Source organism: Phascolarctos cinereus, unplaced genomic scaffold (assembly GCF_003287225.1).
Source record: "Phascolarctos cinereus isolate Bilbo 61053 unplaced genomic scaffold, phaCin_HiC Scaffold_726;HRSCAF=1367, whole genome shotgun sequence".
Taxonomy (NCBI): domain Eukaryota; kingdom Metazoa; phylum Chordata; class Mammalia; order Diprotodontia; family Phascolarctidae; genus Phascolarctos; species Phascolarctos cinereus.
Genome location: NW_027556098.1, coordinates 47,279,319 through 47,298,280, shown reverse-complemented (window position 1 = coordinate 47,298,280; position 18,962 = coordinate 47,279,319). Strand labels below are relative to the sequence as shown.

Genomic DNA, 18,962 nt, shown 5'->3' with positions numbered 1-18,962 from the left:
CCATAGAATACAGTTCTTAAAACAATAGTATTGTAGTAGCAAAGGAAATATAAATCTTTTGGTTTTTATTCTTTTGGTGAAATGAAATGAATTGAAAATGCTTTAATTCTTTTAGACCACTATACAATATTTGTAATATTGAACATGGTAATTTTTTAATGCAAAGTGTTAGCAGGAAAAATCTTTCAGAGAGAATAAGATATTTTAGAGAAAGATCACTATAGAAGTAATTTTGTGATGGGTGGTGGCAATGATATCTTTCTTTAAAACAGCTCAAGCCGATAGGCTTGTAAGAGGCTCATGGATGTTGACAGGTTGACGTTCTACTCAATTTGTCACAAGATATGTGATATTTTCATCTTTTGGGGGAAAATAATTTTTTACAAAGAAAAATGCATCTTATACAAAATACATTATATCTGACTCTTTATGAAATTTTTATTTAAAAAAAAGCCTCATACATTCCAAAGTGGACATATGGTAATTGTGTGTGGGGGAAGCCCTGGATTTGGAGTCAGAAAACCTCAGATCGAATCTTGGCCTTTACCTATAAGACCTTGGGCAAGTTAGTTCATAATCTGTGACCACAGTTTCTTCACATACAAAATGAGGGGGTGGGAGTAAGTGATCTAATATTCTATCTAGCTCTAAATCCTGTGATGCTATGAAAAAGAATGACAGATTTTGCAGGACTAGTTTAAATAAAAAATCTACTATTACATTAATTTACATGAACTTGGATGGAAAAATGAAACTACATTTTATCCTTTTGGCTTTTTTTTTAATTTTTCCTTATTACAGAAAAACTCACTTTCAAAGAAGTGGTATCTCCTCAAGAATTTAAACAAGGAGAGGATGCAGAAGTGGTTTGCCAAGTTAGCAGCTCACCTGCACCCGTTGTTAGCTGGTTGTATCATAATGAGGAAGTCACTACTCATTCCAACAGTTAGTATCTTGGTAACTTGCTAAGTTTTAAGTTATATTTATAACACAATTAAAAGGCATCTATTTTTCTCTTGCTTCGCTCCAAAAAATAAAACCTTTTGCTGTTAAAATATGTAATTTATCTTGAGCAAAATGAATATATACTCTGTCTGACCTGAATAACAATTGTGTCTTAAAGAACTAGCACAGTATTTGAAGCCAGAAGACTTGGGTTTAAGCCTAAGCTTTGCTGCTTAACCAGGTGTGTGACTATGGACACTCTCAGGAAATCTCTTTCTTCATTTGTAAAATGTGGATAATAATCCTTGCATTACCCACCTCACAGAGTTTTGTGAGGATCAGGTAATGTAAGTAAATTACTTTGAAAGTGGTAAAGTATGTGGAACAAAAAAAATACTTTACTCTGTGTTTGAGGTATAGGCCTGCCAGATACAATTTATTGATTAAACTATTCTAATTCTTTATCGTCTCTGCTTAGACAAATAAATCAAAAGGGTCAGAAACTATCCTGCTTTTCCACATCTCACTCTGTCATCAAGCTATTTTGGGGTTACAATTTATAGTATTCCCAAAGAATACACAAAATTTTACAATAATAACAAGGTTCAAGTAGTAGTTTGATTCATCGGCCAGAAAAATATTCACTTAAAATAAAATGTTGGTGCCACCTAAAGAATAATTTTCCTAAGCCATTCAGTTCTCTGTTCACCAACTTCTTTCAAGGATTCTCCTTTCTCCCTGGCCAAAGGTGAATTCAAGAGATACTTCTATTGATTGAATTAGTCAAAATCATCATCCTTCTGTTAGTATGATCATTATCCTATTCATTCATGGCTTATACCCCACTCCCCATCTTTTCTTGTCACTACTCTAATTCTGTCTTCAGAGAGAATAGTTTTCCCCCTCCTCCTCCCACATCTTTAAACAGTTTCTACACACAAAATGGTTATGCCTTCAATAAAGAGAAAAAAGGGAATTCCTAGAAATTTGAGTACTCATAAAGTTTTCTCCATTCTGGTAAGTCTGGAAAGAATTTCAGACTGAAGAAATGTTTATTTCTTAATATTTCTAAAAAGGGGTGGGAAGGCTTAGTGGCCTTCTACATGTATACTATGTAAGCTCTATTTTTTATTATATGTGTAACTGATTTCTAGAATCTTAAAATGCTAGACTAAAGTATTGTGAGTTCACAAGAATATGTCTTGGTAGATTTTGGAAAACTCATATGCCTCTATGATGAAAAAAATGTCAAACATCAGCAAAATATCAATGTGACAGTAAGAAGGTAAAGGGGTCTGACATGTGGCAGTCCAGCTATAAACAACATAATCTAATAATTTTCTCTTTCCATATATAAGGCTGTATAACCACAGATCAATTTACAGATGACTATTAAATGCTATAAATATAGTGCATTTGTTCAAATCACCTTCAACATTTTTATTGAGGGAACTAAAAATATAAATCAATTTGACATAAAATGGAAAGGATTATTTATCTATGCTGTGGTACTTTATCATAGCAGAAGAAACCTCAAATTGGAGCCTTTCTCTTGTATCTGCTTATAGAAAGATATGAGAACTGAATCACTTTAAATTCTTAGTTTCCTAGCTAAAATATAACATTTTTCTGTTTCAAAGAGATTAAAAGTTTGCAACTTGAATGGAATATTCCTATTTGTAATTGCTCATGAGTATATGATTAGTTGGTTTTATTTCAGTTCTGTCATCATCATTATGTTTTCTTTCTGATCCTGAACCATTTTATATTCCTTCTTTTCCTCCCTTCCCTCCTTCCTTCCTCTCTTCCTGTGAAATATGGATACGTAAATGTTCTTAAACAAATATACAAAGAAGCTATTCTGTGGAATAATACTGAATTGAGAACAATATTAACATATCTATGTAAAACCAAGCTACGATTCCATTTGTGTTTTTGGGTCAGATCTTATCTTTGTTTCCAAAGTAATATCAGGTCTTTAAGACTTCAAGTCCCTGATTCTCTCTACTGCCCCACTTAGCTGCTTAAGAATCTCAGTAAAGGTGTATTCCTACTCATTGTGTTTGCTCAGATAGACATGGGGAAAAATTGATTCTCCCTATAATTAAAACAGGTGATATGGAAATTGATGTCTCTTTGACTAAGATTTGAGTGACCTAAGTCATATACCCCAAGACCTTCATTTTAATGTAGCCCACAGCTCCCATTCTGTTAACCAATCTGAGTTAAATATACCCTTTGAAGGGTATATAAACTGTGACCCCACTATCATTAGGGGTCTGTGGTCTAAGAGAGATGGCCAAATGACCATCCTTTTAGTAATAAAATGGCCTTATTAATAAAATGATTAAATTACCCAGAAAAAAAAGTGCTTTTTCTAGTGATATCATGCTACAAATTTCACCAGAGGACTTCAGGCAGAGGCTGGTTGACCACTTATTGAATGTGGTCTCCTGGGAATTCCTTTCACGTATGGTTTCAGCTATATGGCTGTTGAGTTTCTCTCAATTCTAAGGTTCTGTGATTCTATGAAGTGGGGCCCCAATCAGGAGGAACTGAATTCAAATCTTGGCTCAGACATGAAGGAGGTGTGTGAACTCAGCAAGTCTCTTGACTTCTTAGCCTCTGTTTTCTTGTCTGTAAAATGGTGACAATAATAGCACCTACTTTTCAGGGCTTTGTAAGAATCAAATTAAATAATATATTTAAAGCGAAAAAAAAAAGAATCTCAGTAAGTTTATTACTAGTTACATGTGTGGTCTTAAGAAATATAATCAATTCTACATGATATGATTAATTGGTTTTTTTTTAAATTGAGTAAAGGAAAAAATTGTAAGAAGCAGTACTGAACTTTTAGTCAAGAGGCATGGACTTGTGTGTGTGTGTGTGTGTGTGTGTGTGTGTATAAAAATTACTTAACACCTTCAAGCCCTAATTTTGTCATCTGTAAAATGAATATAATATGAGATAATATTACTTATTACTTAACATTACTTATTACAGGATATAATTATTACATATTACTTATTACAGGATGAGGAAAGTACTTTGTAAACTTTATTTCAGTACTTCAGTACTTCTGACATAGCGATGTTCTTACCTCTGTGTGTGTGTGTGTGTGTGTGTGTGTCTGTATCTGTATCTGTGTATGTGTGTGTGTTTCTATGTCTGTGTGTACTTGTTCAAATAGTGCAGATTATAAATTATCCTGCCCTTGGCCTTTGTATGGGCTCTCCTGCATTTCTGGAATGCCGTTCCCTGCTTACTTCCATCTTTTAGAATCCTTAGCTCCCTTCAAAGCTCACCTCAAGGATACTCTTCTGTGTGAGGCTGTTCATGAGCCCTGACTCTAAGCAGCTTCTCTTGTTCCCCTCCTCCTTCCCCACTCTCCTGCCCCTCCGCTGGCTGTGGACTCACCTGGATATCAGATTCATGTCCAAGGAGGGGCTGACCTCAAAATGAGAGGATCAGGCTTTTCTGCCTTACAACCTACACACACACACACACACACACACACACACACACACACACACACACACATCCCTCTAAGGAAATCTTATAGATAAATTTTTAAATATGGCTCTTGTCTACGAATCCCAGAAGGGATGTGTGTAGAAAAGTTATTTATTTCCTCAGCCACAAAATAATGTTTAAAACATTAAAAAAAAATTCATTACCATGCTTTTAAAACAAATATTTAAAACATAAAACAGTGGTGTCAAGCTCAAATAGAAATTGGGCATTAATCCATACATTAGTTTCCCTGTAGGCCATCCAGTTAATCTATACATAAGGAATCCTATAGGCCACATATTTGTGAAAGGAAAATGGACAAAGATCCCCTTTCAAAGAAGCACAGTCTGTCAAATAAAATGTTAAGGAAGGACATGGACTGTTCTGAGAAACAGAAACTGCTCTTCAGATGAATGTGCTGAAAGGATGTTTGCAGAGAGCAATATGTGAGCTGACAATGGCTGCAGGGCATTGTGATCTATCTGCTTATTTTTATGTGACTAATTTTAGAGTTTTGAAGTTTATAATTGACAGAATTATAAAATCATAATTACAAAAATCAAGTAGCTATTTAATGACTATAAGAAGATTATATAAGGAATGTCACGTTCATATGTGAGCAAAAAAAGGATTTTTTTAAAAGTTTCATTTCATAAGGAATCACCAGGAAGCTTTGCTTTGAAGCATTAGAGGCAGTTAAGAAGTCAGCAGGAAAGCAGTTAAGAAGCCAGTTTTGTAAAAAGTTAGTGATAATTCCATCACCCCCTGCCCCCCTCCCAAAAAAAATCCTACATAGCTACTCTCCAGGCTGTGAAGAGCTTTGTGAAGAAATAGACAGAAAAAGGTTTCTATCTGAAAAAACTGACCCTTCAGTAGCTTTGCTGGGAAAGTGCTAATTGGAAGAATGACATTTGCTTTGCTGATTGGCTGGAGAAAGGCAGCAGCAGTTGGAAACCTATTGGCTGAGATTTAAATCCCGCTGGTGTGTGAGAGAAAGGAAACCTCTCAGCTGCACATTTGCCCAATGCTTCCCTTGATGGTTTGAGAAAGACACCTGGGGAGAGAAGAGATTTTTATATCTTTTTCACTGTGAGCTGTGTCTTGCTGTGAGGAGAGACTTGGAATTGAATGAACAAAGCAACAATTTGCACATCTGAATAGCCTGGCACCCATCCTGTCGAGGGTGAGTGAAAAGAGCTGCTCCATTACTTCAAGAGCAGAAGAACTGCTTTGGCAAACATGAGAGCAGAGAGGACCAGACAGGGCACATACAGGAGAGAAGTAATTCTGTAGGATACAAAGTGGTCCTGAAGTAACCAAGGAGATCAAGATCTCCTTGTTGTTGTATATTTGTTTTGAAAAAATGTAACTATACCTTAAATGATGTTATTAATTGTTCTTAGAAAAACAGTGAGTAGGGAAAAAATTACAAAGCACGGCGCTGGATTTGTAGTCTGGAGACATGGGCCTGTCTAAAGTTGAGTTGCAACAGGTGGGTTTCCCAAATCATATACCTCCCTGCTAGGTTTCTTTAAGGGTGTGTCCATTCTCCTCCATGGATACTGAGTTCAGTGGCAGGAGGGTGTTTAGCCTGGTTTATGGGTGAACTGTGATGTTTTGATTATTTGTGCATTTGCTTTCTTTTGAGTAACTGGTGTTTGGTCTTCTGAAGTCATGGCTGGATGTTATATGGATCAGAGTTCTTAAATCTTTCAAAGTCCTTTGGCTTTAAAATGTTATTGTTATCATATAAGTTGTCCTAGTTTTGTTCATTTCACTCTGAGTCAGTTTATACAAGTCTTCCCAGGATTCAGTGAAACTATTTCTTATATCAATTCTTACAACACAATGGTATTTCCATTACATTCATATACCATAATGTGTTCAGCCATCTCCCAACTTAAGGGCACCCCCCCTTAGTTTCTAGTTGTTTGCCACTCAAGAGCGAGGACTATATTTTATTTTTCTTTGTAACCCCAGCATTTAGCACAATGCCTGGCACATAATAGGTGCTTGATAAGTTCTTGTGGACTAACTGACCAAAAAAAACCCCGTTTTAAATATTTTATATATATGAGCCCTTTTTTCTCTTTCTTTGATCTCTCTGGCATGTAGGCCTAGTAATATTATCTCTGGGTCACAACATTTAGTGATTTGGGGGGCACAGTTATAAAATACGTTCCAGAATGCCTAAACTAATTTATGACTTCATCAACAGTACATTGATGTGCTTGTCTTTCCATGGCCCCTCCAACAATGAACATTTCCCATTTTTGTCATCTTTATCAATCCAATGGGTATAAAGTGGAATCTCTGAACTGCTTTAATTACATTTCTCTCATTATTAGTGATTAGATGGGTTTTTTTCTTATTGTTGTTGTTTACTTGGATTCATTCCTCTGAAAACTACCTACTCTAACTCTTTAAATATGTAAAAAATAAGGTCTTTATAAGATTTTTCCCCCCACATTAACTGTTGGCTTTCTAGTTATAATGACACTGTAAAAAAAAATTAAATTTTATTTGATAAAAACTATTGATGCTATTTTCTGTGATCCTCTCTATCCCATATTTGATATGGGACTTTTCATCCTTATCTATAGATCTGATGTGTAATTTTTTCTAAGCTCCTCTAATTTGTTTTTGATGTGACTATAGCTATCCCTTCCACATGCAGGGGTTTAGTGCGCTATGCCCCCTGTGATCTGGAAAATACGCATAAATACACATAAAAATTTTTGGCCCTCCCTTTGTATCAGAGAAGTCTGAATTTTTTTTTCTTTTTTGGGGTGTTTACAGTACCTTATTGTAAAATTTGGGTTAAATATTTTTCTGTCATTTGTTGGACTTCACATGTTATCTGCAACTTTGACCAAACTCTCAAAAAATTTCCATTTAATTTCTTATGCTGACCTGTGATATATTGAAACAACGATGGGGAAAGTCATGATGTGAAAGGGATAACTCTGTGTATGTGTGTGTATGTGTGTGTGTGTATGTATTATGTGTATATGAACATGAACATATGTAAAACAATATTTCATATCATATATCAAGATTAGCTCTAAATGGCTGTTTTTTAAATATATCATTTTAAATATGTATATAGATAGGTGTTTATATATGTGTATGTATATATATATATATATATGAACATATCCATTTTGAGCTAATCTTGGTATATGGCATAAAATATTGTTCTAATGCAGATTTCTTCCAGATTGCTTTCTATAGGATCCAGGATCCTTATATGTGGGAATTCTTAGGAGTCAGGGAACCAGGGTCTATACTGAAGGCCTAAATCTTTGGAAGAGCTGCAACCTGTTTATAAAGAGCACCAATACCAGAGGAACTGAGGCAAACATGATTTTGAATTTGCTATTTCCAGTTAGCAATAGAAGCCTTCTTTGCCATACTTATCTTGTTAGAGGGAACATCTTGTAGCACCCAATTCATACCATCATAGGTAATTCTGAACAAAGGGTAATTTTATAACCCTGTATCTTCTAGTCAGTAGCGACTAGGCCCCAATAATATGTGGACAGCTGTTTTTTGTGGTTTTTTTTTTAAGTGAGGCAATTGGGGTTACGTGACTTGCCCAGGGTCACACAGCTAGTAAGTGTCATGTGTCTGAGGCCAAATTTGAACTCAGGTCCTCCTGACTCCAAGGCCAGAGCTCTATCTACTGTGCCACCTAGCTGCCCCAGAAAGAAAGGGTTTTGTTGTTGTTGTTGTTGTTGTTGTTTAGGCAATTGGGGTTAAGTGACTTCCCCAGGGTCACACAGCTAGTAAGTGTCAACTGTTTGGTCTGAGGCCAGATTTGAACTCAGGTCCTCCTTACTTCAGGGCCAGTACTCTATCCACTGCACTACCTAGCTGCCCCAACTGTTTTCAAAAATAAGATAATAAGTGATGACTTTGAAGAGCTTCTAACTCCAGAAACCTGAAAGTCACTTATCCTGTTCACTCTTTTGCTACCTTCCACTCAGCATGGTTTTTGTGGACAGAGACCTTCAGAAAGATGTTCCTTCTGGGTCATGAGGGCCCAAGAGGAGAGACTGCTAGATATTCTGCTTTGTATCTTCCTAGGGCTGTAGCCTGTACTGGGCACCGTTAGAAGAGGCAGAGATGTGGGTTGTTCAGTCATTTTCCATTGTGTCCAACTCTTCATGACCCCATTTGGAGTTTTCTTGGCAAAGATACTGAAGTAGTTTGCTATTTCCTTCTCCATTGCATTTTATAGATGAGGATACTGAGGCAAACCAGGTTAAGTGATTTGCCCAGGATCACACAGCTTCTGAGTGTCTGAGATCAGATTTGAGCTGAGGTCTTCCTAACTCCAGGCCTGGCTCTCTATCCATGGTACCATCTGGCTACCCCAGACTTGTGAGTAATGGACTGTAAATGGGGGCCATAAGGATGCCCAAGTGGGAAAATGCCTGAATAGTCCAAAGGTCTCTGGGCTTCCTTCTTATATCCTTGGAAAACAAGTGTCAGTAGCTTATTTTGACTGTGACCAGAATCCTTTGGCCTTTCTCCACCCGTTGTATTAACCAAAATGTGATTGAGCACTCTGGACTCTAAATCTGTGTAGCGTTGATTTCCTTCCCCTTATCCACCTTATGGGTCACCATCCTATGTAGGACCTCTGCCACCATGACCTCACCTGGCCCAGTCAACATTATGTCATCATGGTGGTGGTGTACATTGATGCCCTCAGGAAAAGATTCCTCTTTCTGATCCGGGAGGGCAGATTCAGGTACATTGAAAGTGTACTGGACTCCTTCCCAACTGAAAACAAAATATTCTTGACAAGACTCAGCCACAGGAATAGAAAAAAATGGCATTAGTGGGGTCAGTTACCACATAAAACTGCCCCTGGGCCTGGGCTATCTGATATAGAGCATTGAAAAAGTCAGAAACAACTATAGTGATGGGAACAATGGTTTTGTTCTCACTTCCACCAGAATCTTCCTGGTGCCATCTGCCTTCGTCATGGGCTGCAGAAGATTATTGTAAGGGGAGCTGGTATAACAACATACTCCAGATTCCTCTATTGCCATACATCACTAGAGAAGAGGCTGTTATCACCCTCCTCTCACCACCACCTAGCTGGGCAGTAGGCTCTGTGACTCCCCCTTCCTCTCACCCCATTTCCAGAGTGCTTATTTTCCCTCACATTAGCCTCAGATACAGCTGTCCTAACCTCATGCTTAAATTTCACGAGTTGATCAGCCCACACCTCTGTAGTTTTGAGGTGGGAAGATCTATAGTTAAAGTCTCAAGCCATTCTTTTGGGGATCCACCCAGAATGCCAGAGCTGATTGTTCCTGAGCCAGGCCATTTATAGGGTATAGCAGGTCATGGTAGGGGGCATAGATCCATTCAATCAAACTCATTTCCTTTTGGAACTTCATCCTTGGTCTTGCACACAGGGAAACCTATGCAATTCACTTTTATGCAGCTAGTTCCTAATAACACCCCATCTCATCCATTTAAAAAATGACAAAGGGTATCCCTGTTTGGAAATTAGTTGACTAATTAACTCTTGAATTCAACTTCCTAGACTGTGGCAATAGGATCTATTGAACCTGTGACTCATCAGCTTTTTCTTTGAAGTTCATGTGCACCCTGCCCAGTTCCTTTGTTGTGAAGACTCTCAGACTCTACTCCCTCATTAGAGGACATCGCCTCCCCTCCCAGGAGTACTAATAAGATGTGTGGTAATAAGATCTCTTTTTCTTTCCTATTTGTGGGAGTTGTCAAGTTTCTTCCTCACTTCCATCCCCGTTCTCTTCCCTCAGGGCTTCAGCAGAACTGTAACCAGCGGGTCTGGGACCATATAGATAGTGGGTTCCTGACTGTGTCCTGTCAGTACCCACACCCATCAAGAGAGATCTCTTTACCTATTCCACTAGTTGTCCATCTACCATCCTTGGATGGTATTTAAAAGCCAAGAGCTCATCTTCTGACTCCACATTAAATGGGCCTTTTCACTTTCAGTGTTCTTGTTCTGAAAATCTAACTTCAGGGTGGTCAACAGTAACCAGAGAATGCTAGACTTGGCATTGTCTTTACCATTCATGGCAGATTCCTCTAGCACTTGCTTAAATAATCATTTCACATGGGCAAGAAGAGGCTGTTTCCTATTCCATTGATGGGGCTGCCTGTACATGCCTCGAAGGGCCAGTGCTTCTGGGTACCACTCAGCTACATCTGTCTATCCTTCGATCACCCGACCCTCTAGATGCACAGTGAACTTCTCCAAACTCTACCATCATCTGTGCCGTGAGGGTACTTCATCTCATCCCAATTATTGACTACACCAAATTCTAACAGGCCTGATCCTGGTATGTTAGTCCAAGTTCAACATTAGGACAAAATGAGGCTCTCAGAGATCATTGGCCAAGTAATAAAAAATATCATTAGCCCTAATAGATCAAGGATATGCAACAAAGATATGGCAGCTCTTAGCTTATATAGATGGAGTCCTCCTGGTCTCCATATGGGCCAAGTATGAGAATTTTCATGGTCTTCAGATATCCACCAAGTAGCTACCCCAGTCCCACAGGGGTGGGACTTTTTGTGCCCTTAGGTGAGCAGGAAGCCATGTGAGCACAGTCAGAGGCCACCAGGGAGGCACAACTTGAGCCTTGCACCAACCCTAGGATATTCAAGGGTTTGTTTGTTTGGTTGGTTGATTTTTAATCATCTTTTCCTTACTACAGTTGCAGCCAGAGCAGGGAGAACCTTGGTTGATACTTGTCCTATCAAAGTTATGCCCTCAATTTCTTTTGTTTTCATCATTATAGCTAGCATTTCTAGCACTGTTATAAAATAATAGTAATGTAAGGAGTATCCTAACCCTGGTCTTATTATAAAGACTTTACCTCAATTTTGTTATAAAGGCATGCATTTATTATCTTTGTCACATACAATGTTGGCTTTTGGTTTTTAGATAACATTTATAATATTAAGGCATCATTTATTTCTTTCTATATTTTCTAGTGTTTTTAGCAGAAGTAGGTATTATTTGATATTTTCCTTAATTTTGAATTAACCCTGCATTTGTGGTACAAATCCAACCTAGCCATAGTTTACATAACCTTTGTGATATATTGCTACAGCCTCTTTGTTAATATTTTTTAAGATTCATTAATTTATTTATTTTTAGTTTTCAACATTCACTTCCACAAGACTTTGAATTCCAAATTTTCTCCCTCCTCCAACCCCAAGATAGCGTGTATTCTGAATATCCTTTCCCCTAATCTACCCTCCCTTCTATATCCTCCCTTCTCTTATCCCCTTCTTCTATTTTCCTGAAGGGCAGGATAGATTTCTATACCCCATTGCCTGTATATCTTATTTCCCAGTTGCATGTGAAAACAATTTTTTAACATTTGTTTTTAAATCTTCGGGTTCCAAATTTTCTCCCTTCCTCCCTCCCCACCCACCCTCATTGAGAATGCAAGCAACTCAATTACAGGTTATACTTGTATAGTCATGCAAAACACTTCCATGGTAGTCATTCTGTGGAAAACTATTTTTCCCTACATCCTATCCCCCACCCCCCATTTATTCTATTCTCTATTTTGACCCTGTCCCCCCTCAGAAGTGGGGTTTATCACCCCTCCCCCAATCTACTCTCCCTTCAATTATCCCCCCTCTCTCTTATCCTCTTACCCCTTATTTTCCTGTATATTTTTTAGAGAGAAAAAAGAAATCAGCACAACTGACAGATGCATTGAAAAAGTCCAAAAACATGTGCACTGTTTGACATCTATGGATTTCCTGTCTCCATAAAGGAGTGAGTTGTAGGTGTCTTATGTCTCTTCATTCAAGTCCTGATTGATCTTTATAATTTTGTTACATTCAGTTTTAATTGTTTTCAGTGTATTCTTGCCATTTACATTTTTGTAGTTACTTTGTATTTATTTTTTTGTGGCTCTGCTTGCTTCATTCTGCATCAGTTCACATAGCTCTTTCCTTGATTATTTATCAAAAACATTGTTTCCTACAGCACAGTAATATCCCATTACTTTCACCACCATTTGGTGTGGTCCTATCCCCACGACTGTCTTCTGCTCACCCCTCATCCCCTCTTCTCATTTTTTGTCTTTTGCTTCGTTGTACTTTTTTCTCTTCTGATTTTATCTAGCCATATAATTCTTCCCCCCGCTTTTCCCTTTCAGTGAGTCAAGTAGATTCCCCCCCCCTTCTTTAGATTTTTCCTCTTCCTTTCTTCCCTTTCAACTAGTCTTGTCCATTTGTTTGGGTTGTTTTGTTTTGTTTTTGGTGACGCAGTTGCGGTTAAGTGACTTGCCCAGAGTCACACAGCTAATGAGTTTGTCCATTTGTTTTTAATTTTTTGTACCTTTTTCTGAAAAAGATTTCTCTTGCTTTCTTCATTACTCATTCTTCTGTCTACTCTAGACCCTCAATCTCTTATTCATGACCCCTATAGTTATCTAGTTTCTCTGTATTTCTCAAGCAATCAAAACTTTCAAGGTTTTCATTCCACCCTCTCCCCTGTAAGGCAGTTTCTACCATTGCTTTGTAGAGCTTGCCCTGTGGATTCCCCTTTTCCATTGTATCCCAGAACAGTGGCAATTATTACAGGTATCGGCGAGGACACTGCCTCATGGTAAGTCCGTCCACTATCACATCCCTTGTACAGCTCACCAGTCATCTATACTCTTTCACTTACCTTTTCCCCCCACATTTGCCTCAAAATCTCTTCCGTGGTTCCATACCTTCCTGTTCCACCTGGTTCCTGCTGTCCCTAGGAGTTGCTTCCCACCTCTCCTGAGGAAGGATGAGTAGATTTTTTTAAGAACCAAATCCACCAGACCACACCAAGTAACAGCTCCCTGTCTCCCTTCATGAACCATCTCTATTCACCCATAGGAACTTTCGTCAGTCCTACCTCCTCCCACCACCAGAACAGAAGCCTCCCTCTTTTCCCCATCCTTTTTAGTACTTCTGTCTTCTTCTTTACCCACTCCCCAGTAGCTTTTTCTCTAACTGAGACATAGACATCGTTTTCCCCTCATTACTAGTCCTTGATTTCACCCAGGCACATTACACATTCCCCTCTCTCTCTCTCTCTTTCTCTCTCTCTCTCTCTCTCTCTCTCTCTCTCTCTCTCTCTCTCTCTCTCTCTCTCTCTCTCTCCTGCTCTCTTCTACCCTACCCCCGCTTTATGTACCCTTCTATGTTGTAGTTCCAAAAAAAAACCATTAATTTATCTGTAGGCATTGTGTTGCCAGATTCTCTCCATAGTGCCCCAGGCCTATCTCCTCATTGTTAAATCCACCAGACTTCTGCCTTGACCCCTGTTTCTTCATATATATTTAGAAAGAATGTCTCCCTGCTGTGACACTGTTGCTATTGCTGTCCTTGGCTGGTACATTTGTTCACTCCTTCTGCATCACTTTGGTCTAATTAGTGAGATTTAGCTTTGCAGATTCCAAATTTTCCATTCTGCCCATTATTTTTGCTATGAAGGCCATAAATTCTGCTCTCATAAATTACATTCAAGCCAGGAACCTGCCAATTTTCAGCATGCTTCAAGTGGTCTGATACAGGATGAAGTCTGATCCCTGGCCTTGTGTTACAAGTTTTGCTAAGTTTCTGACTCTGTTCAGTAACAAAACTGCAAACTTTCCCCTAGTTTGAGTTCTTTTATTTTTGTTCGGTCATTTCAATTGTGTCCGACTCTTCATGATCCCGTTTGAGGTTTTTTGGGCAAACGTGGTTTGCCATTTCCTTCTCCAGGTCATTTTACAAATGAGGAATTGGAGGTAAACAGTTAAGTGATTTGCCCAGGGACACACAGCTAGTAATTGTCTGAGGCTCAGGTAGATGAGTCTTCTGATTCCAGGCTCAGCACTCTATCCACTGTGCCACCCAGCTGCCCATGATTTGAGCTCTGGACAGGTTCAAAATAATAGAATTAGAGTCTTATCTTCAAACTCAACTTCTGGCAATATTTGCTAAGTTACAGGCCTCAACCTTTGTCAGGGAACCCTCAAATACTGAATCAAAGTTAAAACCACACAGCAGCTGCTTACTTATCTGTGTTCCTGATCCATACCCAGTATATAGCTTCAGCCCAGGTTTCTTGCTCTGGTATGTATCTGCCAGCTTCTTTGTGACCCAGCTTCTGGTTCAGAGTGATACAACTGCAGACTGGTTCCTGTTCCTGCTCCTGGTTTGATACTGTCACGAGAAACACAACCTCCTCCTGCTCTGAATGTCTGACTATGGTTTAGTAAACCTCCTTTTGTTAACTGTTAGATAGGCTACGAGTGTATTATTTTGTTCAAATTTTGGACTGCTAGTGAACTAGCATGAGTGAGGCCCAGCCTCCCAAATAGTAACCACTTCTATGTCACTTTGTCTCTCTGGCCTTAATTATTTCAGCCATAATATAAGGGAGTTGGACTATGGAATTTGGAGTCCTATTTAGCTCAATCTCTAGCATTCTATCATTTTAAGGATTTTTCCAGAGATTGCAAAATTTCTGGCCCAGGGAGAAATATAGCAAATACAGAAAAAATAGTCTCCTTTCAGAGACCAGTGAGAATGATAAAGCTATGGGAGCTAGACAGACACAGGTCAGGGCCAGCTTCAAGTTTGAAATAGTTTTGATAATGTGATAAAATTCCCTGATGGGAGACTTAAAAGGAAGACTAGTGATTTTGACCTTGAAGGTGGATAATGATGGTATTGTTATAGGACTGACTGTGAACCCAGTGGACCCCAGTCTGTGTTCTTAAGCTGAAGTTTTCCAGCATGAATTGAGCCAGATAATTCTGATAAATAATGTGAAGATGAGAGAGTAGGCGTATGGGTCATCCATTATTAATATCTTCTCTACCACCATTTTGGATAGTAATAATGTTCATCATGTGGAAAATTCCCCTCTTTTGAATATCTTGAAAATGGAATTGATCCCTCTGTACCATTAACATTATAATGCCTCTACCAGGAGCCCCATCTGTTTATCAGTTTTTCTTCCCATCTTGATTCTCTTTAGTACCATTTATACTTACTTAGGTAGCACATTGTGAATGTATTTTATGGTTCTGCCTACAGTTGATGGATAATAGTTTTATAAAAATCTCGACCGAGCTTTTTCATTTTCCACATCTTTATTGTCCTCTTTACAGATTCATCCATAAATATTCTCAGGATGATCCAGCTTTTCAATAAGATATATTTAAACTCATTTTTCCTACCTTGTCTTTTCATTTTTTATGAAGTGAGATTGTTCATAATCTTCCCCCAACTTCCTCCTTAAGATTTTATAAATTTGTTTGAATTCTAAGCTGGTTTTGCCCTTAGACAACCGTTTCTCTCCACTAGACAAACATATTAAATACTTACTAGCAGTGCTGATTTCTAGAAACCTTGAATTTCTTTGCTCTGGTGATTACTTTCTATCAGTTAAGCATCTGTGGGAAATGATGATTAGTCTATGTCAATCATTTCCTTTAACCATTTCCCATTCTTCAACATCGGTAGCTTATTTAAGTAGCATGGTAGTTTGAATAGATTTGATTTGATTTCATGTTGTATACATATATGTATATATTTTCTTATTCTTACTTTTCTGATTAGGTGCTGATTTTCATTTTTGCCCTAATAGCCCTGCGGTTTGAGCATACACAGAGTTGATTCAGATATTTCTTCAATCTCAGTTGCCAGTGGCTTCCTTTCTTTTAATGCATGTAGTCAGTGTCATGATTTTGTGGTATTCTTTGAGTGCTCATCATGTGCAATGCTTCTTCACTTTAACTTTGAATAATAAGAGAAATACTAATCAGGACAACACTGAGATTTCATCTCACATCCTGTACGTTGGCAGATAGAGCCAGCTGTGAAAACTGCCATTGTCCAAAGGGCTTGACGTGACCACAATAATGCCCTTTTGCTGTAGCTGGGAATTCATTCATCCATTCTCAGGATAATTAGGATTTATGTTAAAGTGACTGAAATGTCTTTGAACTTTGACTTGGAGAGACTGTTTCTAAGCATATATGTTTATATGTTAAAGACAGAAATAAAAGTCCCACACCTACTAAAATATTTTTAGCAGCATCTTTTATGGCAATAAATAGCTAGAAACAGTGTGGCTGCCCATCAACTAAAAAACAGATGAACAAATCAAGGCATATGAATGTAATTGAACATTACAGCACTGAACTTCTGGCTTTTATGGGAAGAGATTGTGAGAGGAGTAGAAGAAGAGGGAAGACTTGGAGTGAATAAGGACAAGGTAATTGTGTAAGTGATTAGGAGAGGTTTGGACTAGTGAAGAACAGAGAATGTATTTGGAAGGAGATGTGATAATATAAATAAAAATGTCTATGTCCAAATACTGATCCAGGCTTAAGATTTTTGTTTTTCTAATTCTGGGTCCTGTGACATAAGAAGGAGCAGGAATAAGAAGTATTGGGGAGGTTGTACAATAGACAGTGAGGAGGTTTTTAAAATTTTAGGCTTAATATAAGGAAAACTTTTCTTACAATTAGAGCTGTCCGAAAGTGGGAGTGGCTGCTTTGGGAGAGAAGGTCAGTTCCCATGTTTGGAAATCTTCAAGCAAAGACTAGATCACTTGTCAGGTATATTGTAGTGGGAATTCCTTTGGGTTATGAGCTAATCTAGATGGCCACTGAGGGCCCTTCCAGTTTTTCAAGTTCTGTGGTTCTCAGAAACAACAGATATAAAAAATTCGGAGAAACTGAGGGGAACTTGCATCCACTGAGTCAGGTTAAAATAAGGATGACTAGGGAAACAACATGCACAATGACAATAGCAATATCAGAGGAAAAAAACAACAAAACAAAACTAACTGTAATTATAATGGCCTGGCATGGTCTCAAAGAAGAGATGAGAAAATGTACTCCTTCTTTTCATTGGAAAGATCAAGGATCGTGCTGGTGTGATTTTGCAAATGCCATCGTTGTTGTGTTATTTGGTTGGTTTTACAGAACTTTTTTTTAAGTTTTTAGACTGTTACAAGAAGAAACTGAGTAGAGGAGTGGGAGGTATATTTTTAAAATGTGATGAAGGGGGTCAGATGACAACAAGATGGAGGACTTGATATTTTCTTCATTTCTCACTTAACTATCAAAAACACTCAAAAGAGCAGTTAATATGTCAGAAGCATAATAATTGCAGCTGACACTCCACAAGCCAAAACATCAAGAGACCTGGAAAGATAGCAGTATCGTAAATTAACAACAAGCAATGCTATTCTTTTATGGGTTCACTCTTCAACACTCATCCCCCTCCAACAGCCTCCACAATCTGGCAAGGCTTAGAACCTGACTCACAACTTATGCTCTGAGAGCAGCTCAGCAATTCCCCTGTTGCTGCTCTAGTTCCTGCCGCCCACCATTCTGTGACGACATGCATCAGACCTCAACTCTGCTTAGATAGTTGTGGAGGAGGCGAAGGCATATGAAAGAAAGAGCCCAGCTAGAAAACAAAATTACAGAGGGAATTGAATTGGGAAGCCAGCATGCCTGTTGAGTCACCTCAGCCCTGAAGGAAAGGAGTGATATCCTATTGAGGCTGTGTCACCTCAGAAGTCCCTTGGAGCAGGAAATAAGGCTAATGAAAAGTGAGTTTCCTAATATGAGAGGAGGTTGAGATAGTTCTGAGGTCCAGCTCCTAGGGTAATACTGCCATCAAAGGAGAAGAAGTAAGAAAGTGAGCAGTAATGGAATATAAGTTTAAAAAAAAATAAAGATAAGTAAAACAACAAAATCACCAAAGAACTCAAGGGGACAAAACCTAGCACACAAATAGATAAATCAACAGGGAAATATTCAAAAAGAAGGGAAGACAGCTACCAAGACATATAAAAGAATGTAAATATCCAAATAAATATTGCAAGAGAAAGGAAATTGAACTAACATGGTGAAGCAAAGAACCCTGTGGATTCTTTTGTTCTTTCCGAGTAACATGTTGAATTTATTATGTCCTTTTTTCTTTCTTTTTTTTTTAGTTCCAAATTGTCTCCTTCCCACCACCTCCTCCTCCACCTATTGAGTAGGCAAGAAATATGATACCCATTATACAAGTGAAGTCATGCAAAACAAATTTCTGTTAGCCATGCTGAAAAAAAAAAGGGGGGGAAAGGAAGAAAAATAAAGAAAGTTAAAAACAGTATACTTCAATCTGTATATATTCAGATTTCATCAGTTCTCTCTCTGAAAGTGATATCATTTTTCATGATGAGTCCTTTGGAATTGTTGCAGATCATTTTATTGATTACAGTAGCTAAGTCTTTCACAGTTGATTATTGCTACAATATTGCTGTTACTGTGGACAGTGTTTAGTTCTGCTCACTTCACTTTGAATCAGTTCACATACGTCTTCCTGGGTTTTCTGAAACCATCCACTTCGTCACGTCTTACAGTAGTACAGTGTATTCCATCAAAATCATATCACAGCTTGTTCAGCCATTACTCAATTGATGGGCTTGTTCT

At 38.2% G+C, this 18,962-nt stretch overlaps 1 protein-coding gene across 1 annotated transcript in view; it reads left to right on the top strand.

The window, feature by feature from the left end:
• The window catches only part of NCAM2 (neural cell adhesion molecule 2), a 281,382-nt gene that overhangs the window by 60,026 nt on the left and 202,394 nt on the right, over positions 1–18,962 (top strand). Inside the window, exon 4 of the mRNA XM_020996054.2 lies at positions 802–945. Coding sequence (XP_020851713.1) covers positions 802–945 — 144 coding nt within the window. The remainder of the gene's footprint in view (positions 1–801; positions 946–18,962) is intronic.